At 40.1% G+C, this 19,579-nt stretch overlaps 1 protein-coding gene across 3 annotated transcripts in view; it reads right to left on the bottom strand.

Annotated features, from left to right (window-relative positions):
• Window positions 1–282: 282 nt before the first annotated feature.
• The window catches only part of ADAMTS17 (ADAM metallopeptidase with thrombospondin type 1 motif 17), a 144,214-nt gene continuing 124,917 nt past the window's right edge, over window positions 283–19,579 (bottom strand). For all 3 annotated transcript variants that reach the window (XM_015873158.3, XM_015873159.3, XM_032446811.2), the window contains 2 exons: window positions 6,721–6,898; window positions 283–4,136 (listed from right to left, as the gene is read on the bottom strand). In XM_015873158.3, coding sequence (XP_015728644.3) covers window positions 3,985–4,136; window positions 6,721–6,898 — 330 coding nt within the window. In that variant the 3' untranslated portion in view covers window positions 283–3,984. The remainder of the gene's footprint in view (window positions 4,137–6,720; window positions 6,899–19,579) is intronic.

The raw sequence follows: 19,579 nt of genomic DNA, 5'->3' as shown, positions 1-19,579 counted from the left end.
TTTTGGGATGAGGACTCTCACACCAGCCGCAAAAGACATGGCTTACTTTTAGGGCTGCTTTAGAAAGGTGCTGCTCCCATCTCCAAGAGTGTCCTTTCAATAAGAATTGAACTGAAAAGGGATATGGATGACGGCATCTTTGTAAGACAGGATAGGAAGGGATCCTACATTCCTGTGTGCAACCATTCATAAAAAGACATTTTCACCAGGCTGAAAGGGAAGTAAAGTAGTACAGAGATTCTGGCTAGTGCCTACAACAAACACATCCAAAACACTTGGCACTCAAGTAATTCTGTTTATTTCACACCAGGGCAATATGCAGTTAGGTTATGAAGACTTCTTTCGAATGGATGGCCTAGTTTAGCTTCAACATAAACTTCCATGTGCTCACCAACCTTTGTTATTGGGTTGCACCTGCAGAGCAGCTACCATTAAACATACAGCTAGCTACCACCTCACCTCACCTCAGCTCCAGCATACATTGAAAGCAACCTTTCCCCAAAGCACTTGCAAAATGTCCCCAAGTATGTGCTTTAGCTTCCTGGCAGCCTGCTCAGCCATAAACAGTGAGTTCCCAAACAAAACTTAGGTTATTTTTTCCAAACAGGCATGTTCTACTGTTGCGTCCCTGAGCAGAGACCTTGCTAGGCAGTAATCAGCTATTAACGCTCCCTATGCTTTATTCTGCAACCCAGCTGGGACAAGACCCATCGTTCCTTGATCTGTTAGCACACCAGGAATTCTGAGATGCCAGATATTTCTTACTGACAAAGAAGATTACTTACACCCTACCACAGCTATCACATAGTTGGCCTAGACTTACCCAAATCCCAGCCTCAGTCCAGTATTAGACAGGTTCATTATGTCCTACTTACAGCTTCACTCCTTGCTCTGAATTTTCATGCTAGATGCTTCATTTGCATTGTATTTTTTACAAGTTCAGAAACCTTATTAAAGTTGTTATGGAAAAAATAAATTTATTATTCAACATACTCAATATTTGCTTCAAAATGGAATGATCCTCTTTTCTATTTCTTTTTTCTTTTTTTTTTTTTAAGTTTTCATTTACAACTGGTTTCATTCAGTTTGACTGTTTTTATCTTTTCTATTTATAACCAGCACCAAAAAGAAAATTACCATGGATACAGTACATATGCAAATTAACTAATGGAAAAATATATACATTTCACTCTGTAATGAAAAACTTACATGGTATTATTGCCACGGAGGATATATCCCTGTATTATAATAAAATATCAAGCAATAATCGACTGCTAAGATTCTTTTCCACCAACAAAATTAGCACCATACATGAGATAGTGAGAATCTACACTCAATAACACAATTGTGCAACTAGAAATGTACAGTACTTTAGTAACAGTACAGAGTATCGTTTACAATATGGAAATACCACCACTGTAATCTAAAGAGTGTCAATCTTTTAAGAACAACTAAAAAGTATTGCCATAGATACACCAAAACAAACAGCTTTTCTTTCACCAGTATGGAGTAACTGAGGGCAGAGCATAGCTGTAAATTGATAGTAAAGCTCCTATAAAATAATACAAAACAGAAGTGCAAGAGTATTGAACAGAATTAAACTCTTTCTACGTGTTTTTTTTTTCCTGGCTATTATAACATGGGAGGGTTGTCACCAGATGAAGTTACGGAACGTAATAAAATGGAGCTGTGTTGTACCATCAGCTTTTAGTTAATTTTTTAGTTTAGTTAAAAAAAAGAGCTTGATGCATGCTAATCTGTGGACTGAGAGAGCAAGTGAGGTGGTTTTCAGTGCTCAGACATTCAGAATTCCTTGTAAATTCATGTTTCCTTAGGCAGGACCCAGAACTTGGACCCACAACATTTTCCATTGATTACTTTCTAAGTATTTACACAATCTTTGCATCTGGGATACAGGGTGGGAATAACAGAAGAGGGAGTTTGGATTCTGACTGCTAGGTGCCAAAAGAACATGCAGTATAACAAAAACCAAGTTAGAATCATTTCCCTGGTAGCGAAAATCATCTGGGACACAGAAAAGCAGATCTGTTTGTGACAGGCACTTGAGAATAAATGGTGTGCAAATATGGCTTCGTGCACGCAGGCCAGCCCTGGTGTGCACATACTTGTTTGCACTATATAAGCACATACATGAATGTGAAGCCCACACAGTATTAGTCTGTTGATGAACATTATATCTCGCTGTGCTTGAAATACTTAAGTGTTGATAAAACGCTGGTGAGTTATTGCAGTGAGATCCTGAAAACTGGAATAAGGAAGAAAAATGTCGCTTTAAAGATATGTTAGGTAATAAGAATCTTTATCCCTCCTTGCATTGAAAGGAAGACAACAGCAACAAAGACAGCTTGAGGACAGGTGTGAGCTGTAATCCGTAGTGGGCTCAGGGTTAAAGGTGGGCTTACTTCTGCACTCATCCACAAGGAATAAAACAGTAACACACAGTTCTAGAGCGAGTACAAAGCTGCAATTCATCCAAAAGGCTCTGTTCATATTATGAAGAGTGAGCTGTAACTTAACCACTGCGCAACTGGCCTTGGAGCCTGGCAAGGGAAATGATACATGTTGGAGCAAGATACGATAGAGAGACATTGATCTGCAGGACTAGTGGTGGGGACAAACTCTGCCTTGGGTAGAGCTCCCATTTCAAGTCTCACATATCAGAGAGGAGTTTGGTTTAAAGTGCAGACACATGGAAGGGAATATCATATATGCAGCACTTTCTCAGTGCTCTGATAGCACCAATCTGATAGCACCAAACCTGATAGCGCCACAAAAGAAAACGTGACAATACTGTGAGCAAAATCCTAACCCTTACTGAAGGCAACAGAAGCCCTTGGCCTTAGGGCTTCAGCACACTCAGGGTTTCAGCTTGAGTGCCTTGTACCACTCGTAGCACTTTTGACACAAAAGGCTATATAACCTTCAGATGTATACAAGAGCCGAAGACAAGAAACACCTGTTCTGCTCTCCAGTCTATCCTTCATACAAAGGTTGTTCCAAGTCCTGTTTCTGTACTAATCGTATCCAGTTTCATGGTACTCTCCTTATCTGAATGCCTCCTAAAAGCTTGAGAGAGATTAGATCAAGCAACCCCCAGTGAACTCTACTGGATCCAATGTTTTCTGGCTTTTCCCACCTCGCTGTAAATGGTTTTTGTGTAAAAGTAACTATCTACTGCTGTTAATAAGCTTCTATTCCATTAAGCTTGGAGAAATATTAGTCTTCATAAAAGAAATGATATTATTTTTGGGAAAAGAGAGAGAGGGTTGGTTTTAAAATTAGGAAGAAGAGCAGTCACTATTAGTTGCTCTAAAAAATATGACTTGGAATGCTGGATATAATTGTACTGAATTTCCTGTGGGAGTTTCAGGGATGTGCATCCTCTGCTATCAGTTTTCACAAGCTTTTACAGTAAATACCCTCTTTAAATTAAGCCTTTCATTTATGTGTGTCCCTTCAAGCCCACTCTACAGTGGGATAACTGTTCAGAATGAAAAACATTAGATGAAAGCCAAGATTAAAAGATTAAATAATGTCTCTACCTTTGCTTAACTATTTTGCCAGAGGCCTTCCTTCATGGAGGCACCATAGCCTTAGTCAATGTAATCACTTTGCAACTCTTGTCCTTTAATGGTAGTAAGCCATCCAGTGGCTGATGATTTCATATATTAAAGTAAAAAGCATTAATGAAAAAGGTAAAGATGTCAAAACATGATAAAACGATTGGCTCCTTGAGATGACTCCTTTCTATTTTATTTTTTTTTTTGTTTTGCTTTCTTGTTTGTTATGGTGGATGAGTGGATTACTTTGGTATCCAGTCTGTAGAGTTAGTTTTCAAGTCTCAATGGGTTTGCTTTGGAATCCACCACATTGTAGCAACTCATGAAGTTCCAGTACTCAGACCTACTAGTCCGTGACTTACATACAAATAGCTGTAATACCCTAAGAAGCAGCACAGGGTCATTAACTCTTCTGTTGCATCTTGTTTGCATAAAAGTCTCTGCAAGTCTGGCAACAGCGCTGATACCACCGCATGTCTTGGCACAGGTTCTTCTCCCGGATCACCCTGCAGTACACTGTCCACTGGTCGCCTGTGCACTTGTACGTGAGAGCAGCTTTGGACAAGAAAAGAAAGAAGAAACTAGCAGATTAGCTAGAGAACAGCATTGCTGGTGTGATCAAAATCACAGAAAGGGCCAATCTCACAGTCAGCACCAGAGTCTGATAATGTTCTATCTACTGAGATAACAGGCAATGGATAGAGAGACCTTGGAAGTGCTTATTGCTAGTGCACAGTTGGCTGTGACTGTGCAAGCACAGAGCTACTGATATCATACCTATTTTGTCTCAGTGAAAAGTAAGTTCAGATGAATGAAATACCTAAAGCATCAGCTTGTTAAATACACGAGTGCCACACAGCAACAAATGGAAAGCTGTATGCTTTGCTTTCAGGGACAGTGCTTTGCTAAGGTCTGCTGCCAGGAGTGGCCATCATCCTCTTTGTGGAAAATGTGTTTACAGAGAAGCAAAAGCAAACTCAATTTGACAGATATAAAGCTAAATTAATAGGAAGCAATAGTAACACTTCTTAGTTGGACAACAACTGCTGTTGGGAGGCAGAAACATTCTAAGATTGACAAGATGTTTCTGCGGGGGAAAGCAGCACAAAGATATCGCTGCTTAATCTGTTGCCAATATCATTAGTGCCACTACTGATTTTATGAAAGAATAACAGGAACAAAACTGTATGTGACAAAAATGCATAACTATAGAAAATGCTTTTTATGCTTCTACACACTTATAGAATGAATGCAGAAGTCTTATGAACGTTATGATGACTGAAAAATCACCTAACTGATGAGGTCAGATCTGATGCATCCTCTGCTAGCTATGGCTCCAAACAGCCAAAAACATGATGTAGCTGGGTAAATCAGATACCTTGCAAGAATATCAGAGCTATGTAAGAATCTGAGACGGAAGGCTTTATGTAATAGAAGGGCACTGAGCCACAAATAAAATAGGACTCCAGATTTTTAGAGGTCCAAGACCTCTTACAGGTTGTGAGGAAAGACAGGAGGCACATCTTGGAAGAAGCCAGGGGACAAAATAAATCCCCTCTAAATGTGTCTTCACTGAGGGACACTGGACACATATATGAAAGTCAGGCAAGGGGAACTTCAATCTTAGATACTACTAGAAACGTTACAGAGGTTGCAGAAAACAGAAAATTTTGTTTAAAAAATAATCCAATGAGAATCTTTATGTATTTAGGAAGAACAAAACATTCAGTGATGTATCTTTCTGCTAATATCAAATATCATTGTTTCTGGCCTGGTGATTCCAAGCCTGGTTTAGAAACAAAAGCATCCCAAATTACTTGCAGATTACTTTCAGCAGGGACTTGAGCCTTCTCAGTCTTCTAAACACAAGAGCTTTTTATTGCTTTGTCCTAAAATGTGAATTAGAAAGGATTTATTTTCTCATCAGTGTATCAAAGGCTTATTTCTCAAATGAAATGTTTTCCCTCCACTATTCTCTTAGTGCTGAAATATTTGGGAAGCACTCTCAGATGTTCTTAAACAAAAGAGCTTAAAAGCTCCTCAGTATGTTTGTGTTTGCAAGACTAAAATTTCCCATACTCTTTTAAATAGCTACTAAACTTTTGGGAAACAACTTTCAGCTCAGAAAGCTCATGTACATTCCTAGTTTAAATGTTGTTTAACTCTGGAAAACATGATAAGAAATGGTTCTCTACTACTTAGCAGCTCTGCATTTTCACAGGTGTTAGATGCTTCTTAGCCTACAAGATGTGGTAGGGTGGAAGCTGTTCTTCCTAAAAGCAATGGAGGCATCAGTGAGGCTGTGTCAGTGTAACTGATGGCCAGTTTAGCTTCCTCTTACTGCTGATGATGTGTGAAATGCAAAGAAATCAGCCCGGTTCTCGGAGCTTTGGCTGAGCACGAAAGCTGAAGTTTGAAGAAAAAAAAAATTATCCTTGTAAAGTAAGCAAATATGACATAGAAAATTATGGACTCCTACAATTTTGTATTAACATAAGCATTCTTAACTAGATCCTTCTCTTAAATGGTGTTTTGGAAAACAAATGGCTTACCACAGTAGTCAGCTTGGCCAGGTACACAGTGAAGGCAGGGAGGGTGAGAAGGACAGTGGCAGAAAATCAAGTTTTCACAGAAGGGGTCTGGATGCTTTCTTGCCTCCCAGGGCAAATTAATTCATCAAACCACACTCTTGTGGCAACAAATGAAAAGGAAAGAAATAAACTAAAGCCAGTCATGCTCTACTTGTCAAGGTCATGCACTTTCCTTGGGGCACAGATGAATAAAATATCACACTTTACACACACTACAGTTAAAGTGCAGTGAGATGTTTGTTTATGACTAAGAAAGATAAGTCAGTCAGCTCCCTCTGTGATCCATCAATCAGTCACCCATCACTACTCCTCTTGGTCCTATAGGTCCTGTAGGCCTACCCACTGCTCAGTGTTCCAGCTTGGGCAGGATTGAAAGGTAATGAAGGACCTAAACACTCCAGACTTTTAGTCTGACTGATTGTCTCTCTCCTAATTTCTGGAAGCCCCACTTTTTTTATTCTCTCTCTATATATTTTTAATATACTGAGATGTTGGGCTTCGTCTGGTCCTTCACAGGTGGCATCTTCACCCCAGCACCCCTCACTCACCAAGTCTGGGCGAGGTAATTGTGTTGACATTAATCTTCTCATTGCAGACCTCCTGGTGGCACTGCCTGTAGGCTGCTGGCTTGGACAGGACAGGACACTCACTGCCATGGCGCCCGGTGACTTTGTGCATGCACTGCACAACGCGTGACTGGAGGCCCTTCCCACAGGTTGAGGAGCACTGGAGAAGAGAAGAGACTGAGACATGGGCAAAGCAGAAGAGCTTCAAAATCACATATATATGTACAACATAAAGATAACTGCCAGATCTAAGGTGTGCAGCAGATCAGTGGCTAAGTATGGTGCTGAGGACTCAACACTGACCAAACTTATTAACAAGAGACCCTTCATAAAGCTGTTGCATTTGTCCATTAGTATTCTGCAGCCCCCAGAGTGCTGCACACAGAACAGTCCTAGCATGGGGTTGTCTTTCTGTGTGGACTCATTTCGCCTTGAGTCCACCCACAGTAGCTGTCTCTCCCAATGTCCACGAGGTTCCAAGAGGGCTGAGGTGCAATTCTTTCCACCAGCCACAAAGATGTAAAGCTGAAAAATGGCTACTGCTGAATACTGCCCAGGAGCCTCCCTCTTCACGAGGGACACAGTAGAACTGGTTGCCTTGGTTTAAACACTTTCTCCAAGACTTTGACTGTCTGACAAGGCTACATCCACAGACCAAATGATCACTGCAAGGCACTGGATTAAGGTAACCAAGGACTACAGCAGAGGCAGTAGGCTCCTACTGCATGCCAAGACCCATAGAGAAGCTCTGTTCCAGTATATAGGAGAACACATTAGGTATTCAAGTATTCACTCCTCCATCCCTGCTAACTGTCTGGCACTTGTCTGTCCTCCTGGGAGCAATTGCAAATTGTACTTCGTGAGTTTTGGCTTCTATTAGCCAAGAGGCCCAGCCTGTTTATATGCTCTCTTTGTTGTCATACAATTGGAGTCCCTGCCTCTCCCCCTGGCCCAGTCACTTCTGATTTACAATGTCCTACTTGCACGCAGTTCAATTTTAATAAAACAAATGCAGCGAGCACAGCGAGGTGCACCAGCTGGAGTTAATAAAAGAACCTTGTATTTAAAATAAAGAAACAATAGGTTGCAGGACTTTGGTATGATTCCTATTTCTGCTAGAGCCACACACAAGCAAATGATGGGGAAGAGGAGGTGGGGGAAAAGTCAGGAAATATAATTAGGATGGTGTCAAAATGACCACGTTTTCTATCCTCTGCTGTTTCTGAACAAGGTCAGTGCAGTGGAGCTCTTTCCCTGAAAAACATCATAACTTCAGACTGCTGCTTCTTAAAAATGGCAAGTCAGAGATTTAGGATGCTCCAAATATTAGCGCCACTGAGGCTGAATGGAAGTTTGAACAATGCAGATGCAGTGTGGATGACTGTTAGACTAGGACATAGGAGCAAATATACATGTGGATGCATGTACTCCTCCACCTGCTCTCCCATCTATTAGTTCTGAAGTATCATAAGAAATCCTTGCTGTTTCTCAAATGCATCTAATGCAAGAAGCATAGCTCTGTTCTGTGCTGGAGCACACAGACCTTCTCCCACCTGTGAGGATTACTGCAAGACCTTATGCAAAATGGCCTCTCATGAACAGAACATTGAAACAGAATTGTTGGGACCCTGCTTCAGACAACCCAGCACACGGAGATATATACATATACAATGTGTGCTCTCAGTTCTGCGTAGGAGGAACTGTAGCACCAGTGAAGCTTGCTGACAGAAGTAACACAGACTATCTCTAACATTCATCATTAGTCATTCACATTCACGACTTCTTATTAACAGGTTTCCTGTATTTGTTGTACTCACCAAATGTGTATTTGCTATTCTCTTAAAAGAAAAACACATGCACCTGTTCTTTATCCTTACTATATTCCTCACTGCACTTCTCTAGCACTGAATTTCTCCAAAAGAGTGACAAAAGACACTTTCCTCATAAGGTGAATAAGGTTTTCAGCTACTGATATACAAACATTTTCCTACCTTGGTCTGTGTTCCTGTCTCTGCATTTGTTAACCAGCAAGGAGGGCAAGCAATGAATTTTTTTCCACAGATACTGCCAACTCCAATCCTCAGACAAATAACAGCAGAGTTTTGCCCGAAGCAGTTTTATTCCTTCTCCTGGGAGACTGGGATCATCACCTATGCTATGCAATTAGTTTTTCACAGCCAGGAAGACGGATTTTAACATCTTTCTTGAACTCTTTTGGGCTTGGCAGCTAAAGGAAGGTTGGACATCTGGCTTATTTTAAGATGAAATTTTCAACTCTGTACTTGGATAGTCTCTTTCCTAGGAATTTCAATAGGAAATAGGAATAGATACAAAATACATACAAAGGGGGAATTGTTATTCATGCTGCTCGATGAAGAGAGGACATCATTAAAAGAGGCATAAAAATTAAACTCCAACTGAACAGCAAATTCTCATAAATACCTTTCCTCCTACTCTGGACAGCTAAATGCATTGCTACAGTCTCTCTGTTCCCAAATATTTATGGAACAATTAAGTATATCCATGGAAAAGTTTTCAGGGCTGGATTCACCCTGACACAGGACCCTCAGGACTGGACACAGGTATAAAGTGTTTGAATAGGGAAAACTGCTGCAGACTTCTTCAAACAGGGAACTTCTAGGCTGTCAAGGCAAGGGCATATCAATCGTGGCTGCAGGGGCTGAAATCCTGCTCTAGCCTGGCATCTGATCCAGCTTTCACTCTGCAGAATGCTGGGAAAATATTGAGTTGTCACAAACACTGCTGTTAACAAAAATACACTGAAGATCAGAAAAACCTATAAGAGCATTGCTATGACTCTGAAAACATGCGTGTCTTGATGCCACAATGGAGCAATGTGATCTGTAAATGTGGAGGATCAGCTTTGGAACATGGTGCAGAGTGGTGTGGATCTCTGCCTGCCTCACGAGCTGCTCTGCAAGCACTGAGGCAAAACCCATAAGCAAGTTGGCCAGTCTGGGAAGGCAGCAACTCAGGCAAACGTCTGAATAGACACTAGTGGCAAACAAAGGAGTGTTTTCTTCCTTTGCACGAAGCAATGCCAATGATATCAATATCACTAAAATGCATATGCAAAATTCACATAGTTTAGCCACAACACACTGAACCGACAATATAGCCATTGTAAATTAGAAATCAACCCACATGCAAAGATCAAAGGATTGTTCAACACTGGAACAAGGAGGGGGGATAATGAACAGTTAGGAAAAGTGAACCTAATGGGAGCTCCTTTAACTCCCAGTTTAAGCACTACTTGAGAATGCAAAAGGAGTAGAAAAATGCCTCCATTCACATTCTTTGGCAGTAACATGCAAGCCAGTGGGGATATCCAGAAGGAAATAAACTCACAAATTGTCAAGGCAGCAGCTGCATTCATCAGCTTAAAGAAGATTTACTCACAGAAAGACTCCAACCTTCAGACTAAGCTATGATTTTTCAACTGGAATGCTATTTCCACCTTAGGATACTCTAAGAAAGCTTGAAATCTACCAAAGGTGATGACAGGTGTCTAATTGCTTTGAAAGCAAATGCCTCAGGATAATACTAGGTATTAAAACAGAATGAATTTACAGTAAGTGCTGGGATCTGTCAAGGACTTCATCAACTCCTGATCTACAGAAGATAGCCAGAAAAGGAAAGAGGAATAAAAACAAATTAAGCCAGGGCAGGCCTGCCTTTGGGCAGCTGAAGGAATACCTAAGAGGGACGAGCCCAAAGAATCCCTGCATTAAGGATTAATGGGGACAGAATAAAGGACAGATTTACCAGAACAGAGGACAGGCTGTGATTTGCTCTGGACTGGATGGGATAATGAAGCATTGCTTATGCCTTAGCTGAGGACTGCTGACCTGGCAGGGATGCCCTCAGACCACATGTCACCTTTAAAAATCTCACTTTTATGACCTCGAAGAGACGTTAGTCTCTTTTATAAGAGATTTCTTCTCCTGGCAGAAGGTCACAGCATCCCTTCAGCCAATCTTAAACGTAGTACAATATTTATAAGGCAGATCTGTTGCAGGGAGAGAGAGTTCAAAATGACAGTAATAACTAAGCTGAAGGCAAGGGTTTTTTGTTTTTTTTCTTTTATCTATCAATCTGCAGGCATCTGATGTTTAAAGATATTGGTTGGTCCCCAGTTTGCTGAAAGTTTCCAAAGCCAAAGACAACACTATGGCTAAAGCTCCAGCATTCAGAGATGCAGTCATGCTCTACTGACTTCAGAGTTCAAGTATTCAAGGTTTAGGATAGGGCAGGGAGTTTCTCCCCCAGGGTTTTATTTCTTGCTTCTATGGAAGCCAGAAAAAAAAACCAAGTTCCTATTAACACCATTCTAACACAGCACCTGAAATGAATGACAAACATCCTGTAATTTAACTGCTCCTGAGACCTTAATGTGTGTGCTCTGAAAGTCAGTGCCCTGTACCCCTTAACATCAGGCTTTTTACAAGTACTCAAGAGTTTTAACTGAAAAGCAGCACGCAATATACTTTCATAAGCAGCAGTTTGACTTTCACTATGGCATCATACTAATGAAAGAAATTTCAGTCTTTTCATTGATAAGATCTAATCAGCCCAAAGCAAACTGTAAGCTGTTTTTCAAGCTCTCCTTTTCTTTCTTTCCTTTTTTTTTTTTTTTCCTTTTAAACCACAGATCTGTAAAGAGAACATATCTGGTCTTGCTTACAACAAACTATCATTTGGAATCTTTTGTGAAATGACTGATTTGTTTAACTTAGCCAAGAAAAAACGCATACCCTTCTGACTCAATATAGGAAGAAACAATAAATTACAGCAGAAAATGCTCGTGGTTGATGTGACAGTATCTTAGAAGAGAGCAGAAATCTCTGCAAAGTGCCTACAGCTGTGCTTTCAAACTGTATGACCCTGAGGAACAAGACCTGACCAGCATGTCTCCCTACATAATTATGCTTGACTTTGCTATTCTGAAAAGTTCCATTGTGCACAGAGTTAGATTATAAGCAGAATGCATGAATATTCAGGGTATTGACAGTGCTCCTAAGTACTTGTGCAACAGCTCAGGTGGATGCTAATGAGGAAACATCATTTACTTCATCATACCAATCAGACAGAATTCCTGTCATAGAATCATAATGTATCAGTGTTGGAAGGGACTCACAAGGATCATCATATCCAACTCTTGGCTACAGAAAGAACTATGTAAAACTCAAGTAATAAAAGCAAAGATGTGAAATTATATTGTATTGCCTACAAGGTGCCATATTCTAGCATACCACCTATAGCATGTGTGCAGTGTTTTGGTCCATGACAATTAAATAGCAGAAATCCTCTACAGCTTATTCCATGTGAATGCTTCATGAAAATGAAGCAGAAAACCACTTCATATAAAATGTATAATTGAGCCAACTTCAAGTAAGCTAGATAGTAAAAGAAAACTGCATAACCATGGACACACATAATTCCACTCAGGCTGACTGCCTGAGAACTACCATACTTCTACAGCGTGTGCACTCAATGCTGAACAGTGTTTTTATGAGCTACATGAACTACAGTTGCACACTAACTACTGTCACAGATGTTATCCTGAAAGAATCTTGGTAACTGATGCTCCACTGAACACATCTTTAAGTTAGTCATCCCTTAATAAGCAACCTAAAAGCAATTTATTAAAAGGAAGGTAAGTACAGATCTCATTTGGATTATTTTATTTCAGCAAGAGGTGCTCATTTCTAGCACATTGGTTCTGGCTGGGTGCTCTCTAGACAAGGAGCTACTCAGATCTGAGATACATTAAGAACATTGCAGCTCACCACTTTGTGTAATCAAAAGAAGGGATCATCATCAGGTTGACAGCAATTGTTCTTTAAAGACATTATGGAAAGTTGTCACCTTAATGACAAGTCACTGTAAAACTCAGTAGGCTCTTGGAAAAGCTACAGAATTATAGCACTCCCTGCTAGTGACACATACTGCATGTTGTAAGGATTCGAGGCACAAAAACCTCTTCAGCTGCACAGCACAAACATCAAAAAGCAGATTACATACTGTTCACCTCTTTAGAGACATTATCCTAAATACTGTAAAGTCTCAGAGTTACTCAGAGAAGACGAATGCCAATATTTGAACAGGCTTGCCTTTCATGCTTTCTTCTTTTTCACATAAAAAGGAGTAAAATAGTCACAATAGAATTCCATTTCAAATCCACTGATCTTAGTGGGAGGCTTTAATTCTCCATCAAAAAAAGCATTTAATGAATGAGGCTTTCAAATAAAAGATATCAAAAAAGAAAAGTTATTTTTCCAATTAATAGGATCACCAGAGGCTGTATTGGAACAGAAGACAGTAACACTATGACAGAAAATACCCCACATCAAACGAAACACTCATGAATATGGCCTTTTTGCAGCACACTATGCATTTCTTAGGAACCATCAAAATAATTGGTACATTCCCAGAAACTCCAGCAGAGCTGAGCTGTGCAAACTGTTGTGCAAGAAAGAAACTGTCATTGTTTTGAAGGCACACTCAGGACTCGGTTTCTGCAGCTTAGAGATCACAGGGGAATGACATGGTCAGCACTATAATCTGCACCTCTTCACTTTGCGTGCCTAGATTTACCTCTAAAGCTGCACTAACTGGAGCTGATAGCACAAGTCTAGAGAGTCTTGAACTTGTTTTAGTACTGATACATGATTTTTACACGTCTGACCACAGCAAAAAATTTTTCACAGATGGTAAATGGAAAATCAGAGGGCAAAAAGGGAAGGATTCACCTTAGTGAACTAGCTCTATTTTGGGTCTCTTTGCAGCTCACAAGTGGAGGGATCAAAGGGCAATTCAGCCTTTACTAAGGAGAGGAGATAATGCTATTAAGACAAAGACTGAAAATGGTACCTAATAACACTCCCAAACAAAGCTCCTACCTGTCAGATGGCGAGGACTCAGTCATGTGAATTCAAGTGATGGACCCATGGCCATATGGCAGCCTTTTTTTGTAAAACAAGCACAAGGTTTTCTCTTACTCTGAGGTGTATTTTATTCCAGGCTTTTCCTCTATGGAAATTGAAATAAAAGTGATGGTTTTATCTTATCACAACTCAAGAAGGTACCATTCTATTTGAAAAATGCATAGCTATCACTTCTCATGATGCTTTCCGAAGTCTTTACTATGACTCCAGCACCAGCTTTCCTGAATTCAGGACTGTCTCTATGTGATATAACTAACTTTGGGCCATTTGTTCTTATCCTATGTAACCAGGGGTATTTTGAAGATTAGCTGTTGGCAAGAGAGGCTGTGATTTGCACATCAGCATCATAAACCAGAGGAAAAAGGCCACAGGGAATTGAAACTAGTAGTGCAACTTAGAGCAGTCCATTGGGGCAGTGGTTTAGGTTATGCTGATGATTTGGCTCCCAGTTCTGCTTATGAGGAGGAAAGAAAAGCCAAAGCCAAAGCAAGTAAGAGGCAGTAAAACGTCCGTCAGCTGTGATGTGTGCCTGCACTGCTAAACAACTATCCCTCCTGCAGATTTTTTTCCAATTCAACAAGAAAAGTTATTTTCTTCAAGGTAGAAGAAGATGAACTTAGCTGTGACCTTTATGAACAATTAACAAGTTGTCCTTGGTTTATCATTAACAGATGGTGGGTCAAGCCATGAATTTGTAATGAATGCTAGAACAAAGGACAGATTGCTTCTATATTTACAATGGCTTTGAATACACCTCTCAAACCACAGCTGTCCTTGATTTGCTCTTCTTATCATATAACGTGAGTTAATCATTAAAAGTGAGGCATATAGAGGATTTTGTTGATGTTTCCAAATATTTGGAACTTGAAAAACATGCCTTCCAGGCAATGGAAATCTGTTGAGTTTAAACAAAAACAAACAAACAAGCAAACAGAAACCCCACAAATAAACCCAAAAAAACCAACACCTTTTTTTTGGTGTGTGTACTGCAAGGATAGGGGATTTATCTCCTAGTGAGTGCAACCTACTGCAATCCTGCCAAAATAATTAATTTACAATAACAAAATCCTTGTTACCACCCATTGCAGTGAATGAGTGCTGATCTGCAGTATGAAACACCTCACTGTCTGGCACAAATACAGTATTTTTGTTATAGGAAATTAGATTTTTTTTCCTCTGTATTGTTAATATTCTCCTGGGATGAGAACCTGTAGCCAGTATTTCATAGGCTGGACAAAATACTGTAAAGAAATTGGCAGCCAGTGATGTACAGGCAGGTCAGGTGGCTGTAGGTAATTTTTCACATGTATTTTATCATTACTGACATTATTTGGCAACAAGAATACTTCTTAAAATCATGCTTTGCCAAGCTGATCATTACTACTGCTGTGCAGATCCTGCAGTACACAACCATTCTGAACTCTGTAAAGTTGCACCCGGGTGTTCATAAAACATGCAAAATGGTAGAAAAAAGATTTCTCCTCCACTCCTGTCTTTTCCTCAAGTGGAATCCCAGCTTGAGATGTCATATATTTCAGTTTTCACCCAAAAGTATGAATCTGTGATGGTTCCTAACCATGAACCAAAGATCTTATACAGTCCAGCAGATCAGATTTTTGATCTGAATCTCACTGGCATAAGCTTGCAGTAACTTAAGTGGCTGAATCAATCTGCATTCACACCAGTGCCAGACAGATCGATATCTGACCCACAGCGCTGAGTGAGACCTTTGGCCTGTGGCCAAGGGATTGGAAGGAAGAATGAAAGACAGTTAGCCTGGATTCACACAGGGTTCTCCAAGATTAATACAGGCCTCATTATTTACAGAACATCTACTGTAAATGTAAAGGAAAAAAGAAAAAAGGAAAGTCAATATATTACAAGGCTTCTATGCATCTTTCTTCATCTAAAAACCTTTTCATTGGACTACATAATATAAGAGGTTAATGAGCTAAATTGTTAACTGAGGAACAGATGTTGCATGTTTTATCCTCTACAAACAACACTGGGAATGCATCCTTGTGAAAATCAGCACTAACGATGCAGTTAGTGTATCTTGCTTGTAATTATGCCTTCCTTGACATAATACCAGTTAAAAGGAGAATAGCCAAAAAAGTGGAAAGGGGAACTCCGAACCATTTTGTGCTATTGGCTTGAAATACAATACTTCAGTCACAAGACGTAAATAGAGGATGTTGAGGCACATGAAACAGTGAAACAACTAATTAAAACTAGAAATGAAGAAAAATCCATCAAAGACTTCTGGAAGATTACTCCTGCCATGTGATCTCGCCTCTTCAGTTAAACCTCAGAAGAGTCCATAAGCTAAATGAAGAAAAGGAACTGAAAACATACGGCCTTAGCTCGCACATCTGCCCCTAAGTGATTTCCCTGCTTCCTCATTCCAAGATCAGATGGGGAGAGTGCTGAGGACAGAGTGGGGAGATGTGTAGCTAAAATGCAGTCCCCAGTGCTGTGCATCTTCAAGCACAACCACTCTTTGTCACTACGACACTAGCTGGTCCATCCAGGCTGTACCTCATCTCCCTGCAGCAGGCCAGCAACGTTCTCCCGCAGCATCTCAGACATCTGGTTCCACTGCAGGAGTCACGGCAGACTCCAGCACAACTCAAGAGTCCTGAAGCCTTGAGCCCATGAGACTCAGACGGCATCCTGCAAAGCTTTCCAGACAGCCACATTCTATCCACAAGCTACCTGCATGCTTTACAGGAATGTAATCGCTGACCTGAAGTTTGTCAACAAAACACAATTAATTGTGAAAGAATGAGCTACTATCATGCTAATGCATTGAAGGTATAGTTTCAGCAGCAGGAATCTGAGGCAAGAGCTGGGAAAGTGAGCAATCTACGGCTGTTCTTTCGACTAGCACAACTACAAGAAAAATGTAAAACCGTTTCTAATGCTATACAACATTTAACAGCTCAGATTTCAAACACGCAAGAAGTACTGCAAAGCAGAAAGAGCGTATGCGATGTTTGTTTCTTTAACTGAATACAAACTGGATGTGGAATTTCCTTTTGGAAGAAAAGACTGAACGGGAGATGACTTGGATTCCCATTTGTGTATTGCATCATACAAAAAAAGAAAAAGATGATATAACAAACTGCAATTCTGAAGAATCCAGGCAATGGTAAAAAATAATTTCAGGTTAACACCTTCAGTGGGTCTTTCACTTTAAAACCTGCCTTTATGCTCAGTCTGAAGAAGCTCAGACCAGGAATATTTTGCTTCTGCTGTTCACACTATTGCTGCATTTGTGATATACAATAAAAATGAGATTATTTTTTTTTTAAGAAAAGAAGTTTAAGAGGGAAGCTGAAAGTTCAGAAGTGTTAGCAAGTAGGAGGTGATCATGGTTACTAGTAACAGAACAATATTCTGTCTTCGCAAGTACAGTAGATAATATGTTAATCTCAGCCTTTGGACTAACAAAGGTAACTACAAAGAAATTTTAAACAACATCACAAACCTGGACCTATGTGTTTGCTTAGCTAACTAGATGTATCAGCTCCCTGAGGCACAATTCAAAGCAACAGCAAGTACACTGGGAACACACAAATAGCCCAGACTGATTGCTAAATCCACTCCATTAGCTCCAAATCCCTGCATCTTCTGAATGGAACAGGATCTAAGATCTTACATAGGATAAGTGTGTCCAGCACTGTCAGCTATAGCAGTTCCTGTGTGTGCCTGTGATCTCATGACTGGAGGTGTTCTTTGTAAAGGACTGGGGAGCTTCTTAGGCAGGTCTTCTCATGCACACAGCCTGTGTTTTATAAATGTTTCTACTGCTCCTCTTGTAGAATTAACAGTTTGCCATTACCCCTCAGAAAGCCCGTTCTACTTACAAGTTGTATGTGGACATGGAGTATCAATGAGGTTTTGCCTCTTTCCTACATGACTTTCAGGTATCCTCAAATGATCTTAGTTTGGGACAGTTAAGGATTGGATGCCAAGTCAGCACGTAAGCTGTCTGCACAAAAAGCATCCGTCCCTCATTTTATCCTGTGGTAATTACTACTGATCATTTAATCTTGCTTTCTGGATGATTGTTAACAATAGAAACAAATCCACAATTCAGTTAATCGCAAAAGGTTGTTGCTTGTTCTGAGATCAATTTGTGATTGTAGAGAAAGTTTCCATCTCAGCACAAAGCTCTCTCACAGTCACTTTTATAGCACTGGCAAAACAAAAACAAAGCAAAACATAAAAATGCTTTACAATTGGATTTTTCCCTGAAACTGTGAATAATTTAACTTTTGAAGACTGTGTTTCTTCTTAACGGGCAAATTGTTTAAGCCAGACAACACCAGAAAGGAATTGCTGAGAGCTGTAAAGGTCCTTCTCTTAAGTCTGAGCCCTGCACTGAAGCTGCTGGATCCTGAAAATGAAAATCCCGACTGGATCTGCAAAGAATTCTACACCAAGTATTTCATCCGTCTGGGGTTCTGAGCCATTAAACTTTCTCAGAAGAATTTTATCTATCCACACCTTTCTTAAACCATCCAGTGATGCTTTTAGTTTACATCTCCACTCACAGGGTAACAATCTAATTGTGTGATCCAAGTGTTCATGTCATTAACAAAGACGTCTAGAATTTTTAATGTTCATTATAAACCAAATCTAAGTCCAAGAACATCTGCTGGATTTGCACAGGGTGAAATTCCTGGGAAGCTGAGAGCTGGCACATGTTTTCTGCGGGCAAAAGCAGACCACATGAACAGCACACGAACTTCTGTGCTGCTCTGCACAGAGAAGATCCTGAACCCAAGTTAAGAATTGCAAATAACAAGTGATTTTGCACTGAACTAGCATTGCTCATATGCAGACATTAAATCTATCAACAACACTATTTACTGTGACCGTGCATGACTGCAGCCCTTCTAGCAGCGAGCCAACTTCTTTATCAGATGGGAACCATTCATACGGCACTGAACTTTCAATGCATGTAATCAGCAAATACACAATTATTTCATATTCCACCTATAAAGAGAATCCGAGTCAATTCTTCTGCCAAAATCTTTTAAAATTCCACAAATAAATAAATAATGTTATTTCACCTGTTAACACACTGGAACTGTTTGTTTTGGCCAGACTGTGTGGATTCTGTGTGCCAGGTTATGAATAAAATAACGTTCAATACTCTAAACATTCTGTGATACTAATTCCTGGCTCAGCATAAATACAGATCTTTTGTATGTGGCTGGTTCTTAAATCACGCTCCAGCACTGACACCATTAAATTCATGTATCTCTGACACGGTCTATCTATAAATATTTGTAATTCCCAATCATAATGCAAAAAATGCAATTGCAGATAAGCCAATTTGCCCAACATGGGCCTCTGCTTCAGTGGATTTTGCTTGCTGGAGTTTGGGTTTTTGGAAAGCAAAATGCAACTACTGTATCCCAGTGGTTTCTGCACATGCCGTACATTCCAGAACAAAAGTAGGCCTTCTGTTTCAAGAACAGAGCAGTTACAAAGATAAGATAAAACCAAACTGGAATATAATATTCCTGGGAAATTTCAAGTTTTTATACAAGCATGAAGTTGGTAATGTAAAGGATGTTTCATGAACACTGGCAAAGGCTGAATTTCTTATACTGCTGGGCCTCCTTCCCAAGCAAAACTACCTGTAACTTTAAGATCAGAATTCAAATACAGAGCAGATCCTACACTGGTTTAATCCACTGCATACAGGAACTAATTCTACTGATGTCACCAGAGAAACTAAGTTCAGACAGATCTAAATGAAGGTAAAATCCAGCCCTAAGGAAGGGACCGATGGTTTTGGCTCTGTGTTTAAACAGAGGGCATTCTTTCATCCCAAGTGTTTGGAATAAGTCTGGGAC

Source organism: Coturnix japonica, chromosome 14 (genome assembly GCF_054131305.1).
Source record: "Coturnix japonica strain WE chromosome 14, WE-NBRP24, whole genome shotgun sequence".
Taxonomy (NCBI): domain Eukaryota; kingdom Metazoa; phylum Chordata; class Aves; order Galliformes; family Phasianidae; genus Coturnix; species Coturnix japonica.
Note: the sequence above shows the minus strand (reverse complement) of the source record. Positions and strands in the feature narration are given on the sequence as shown.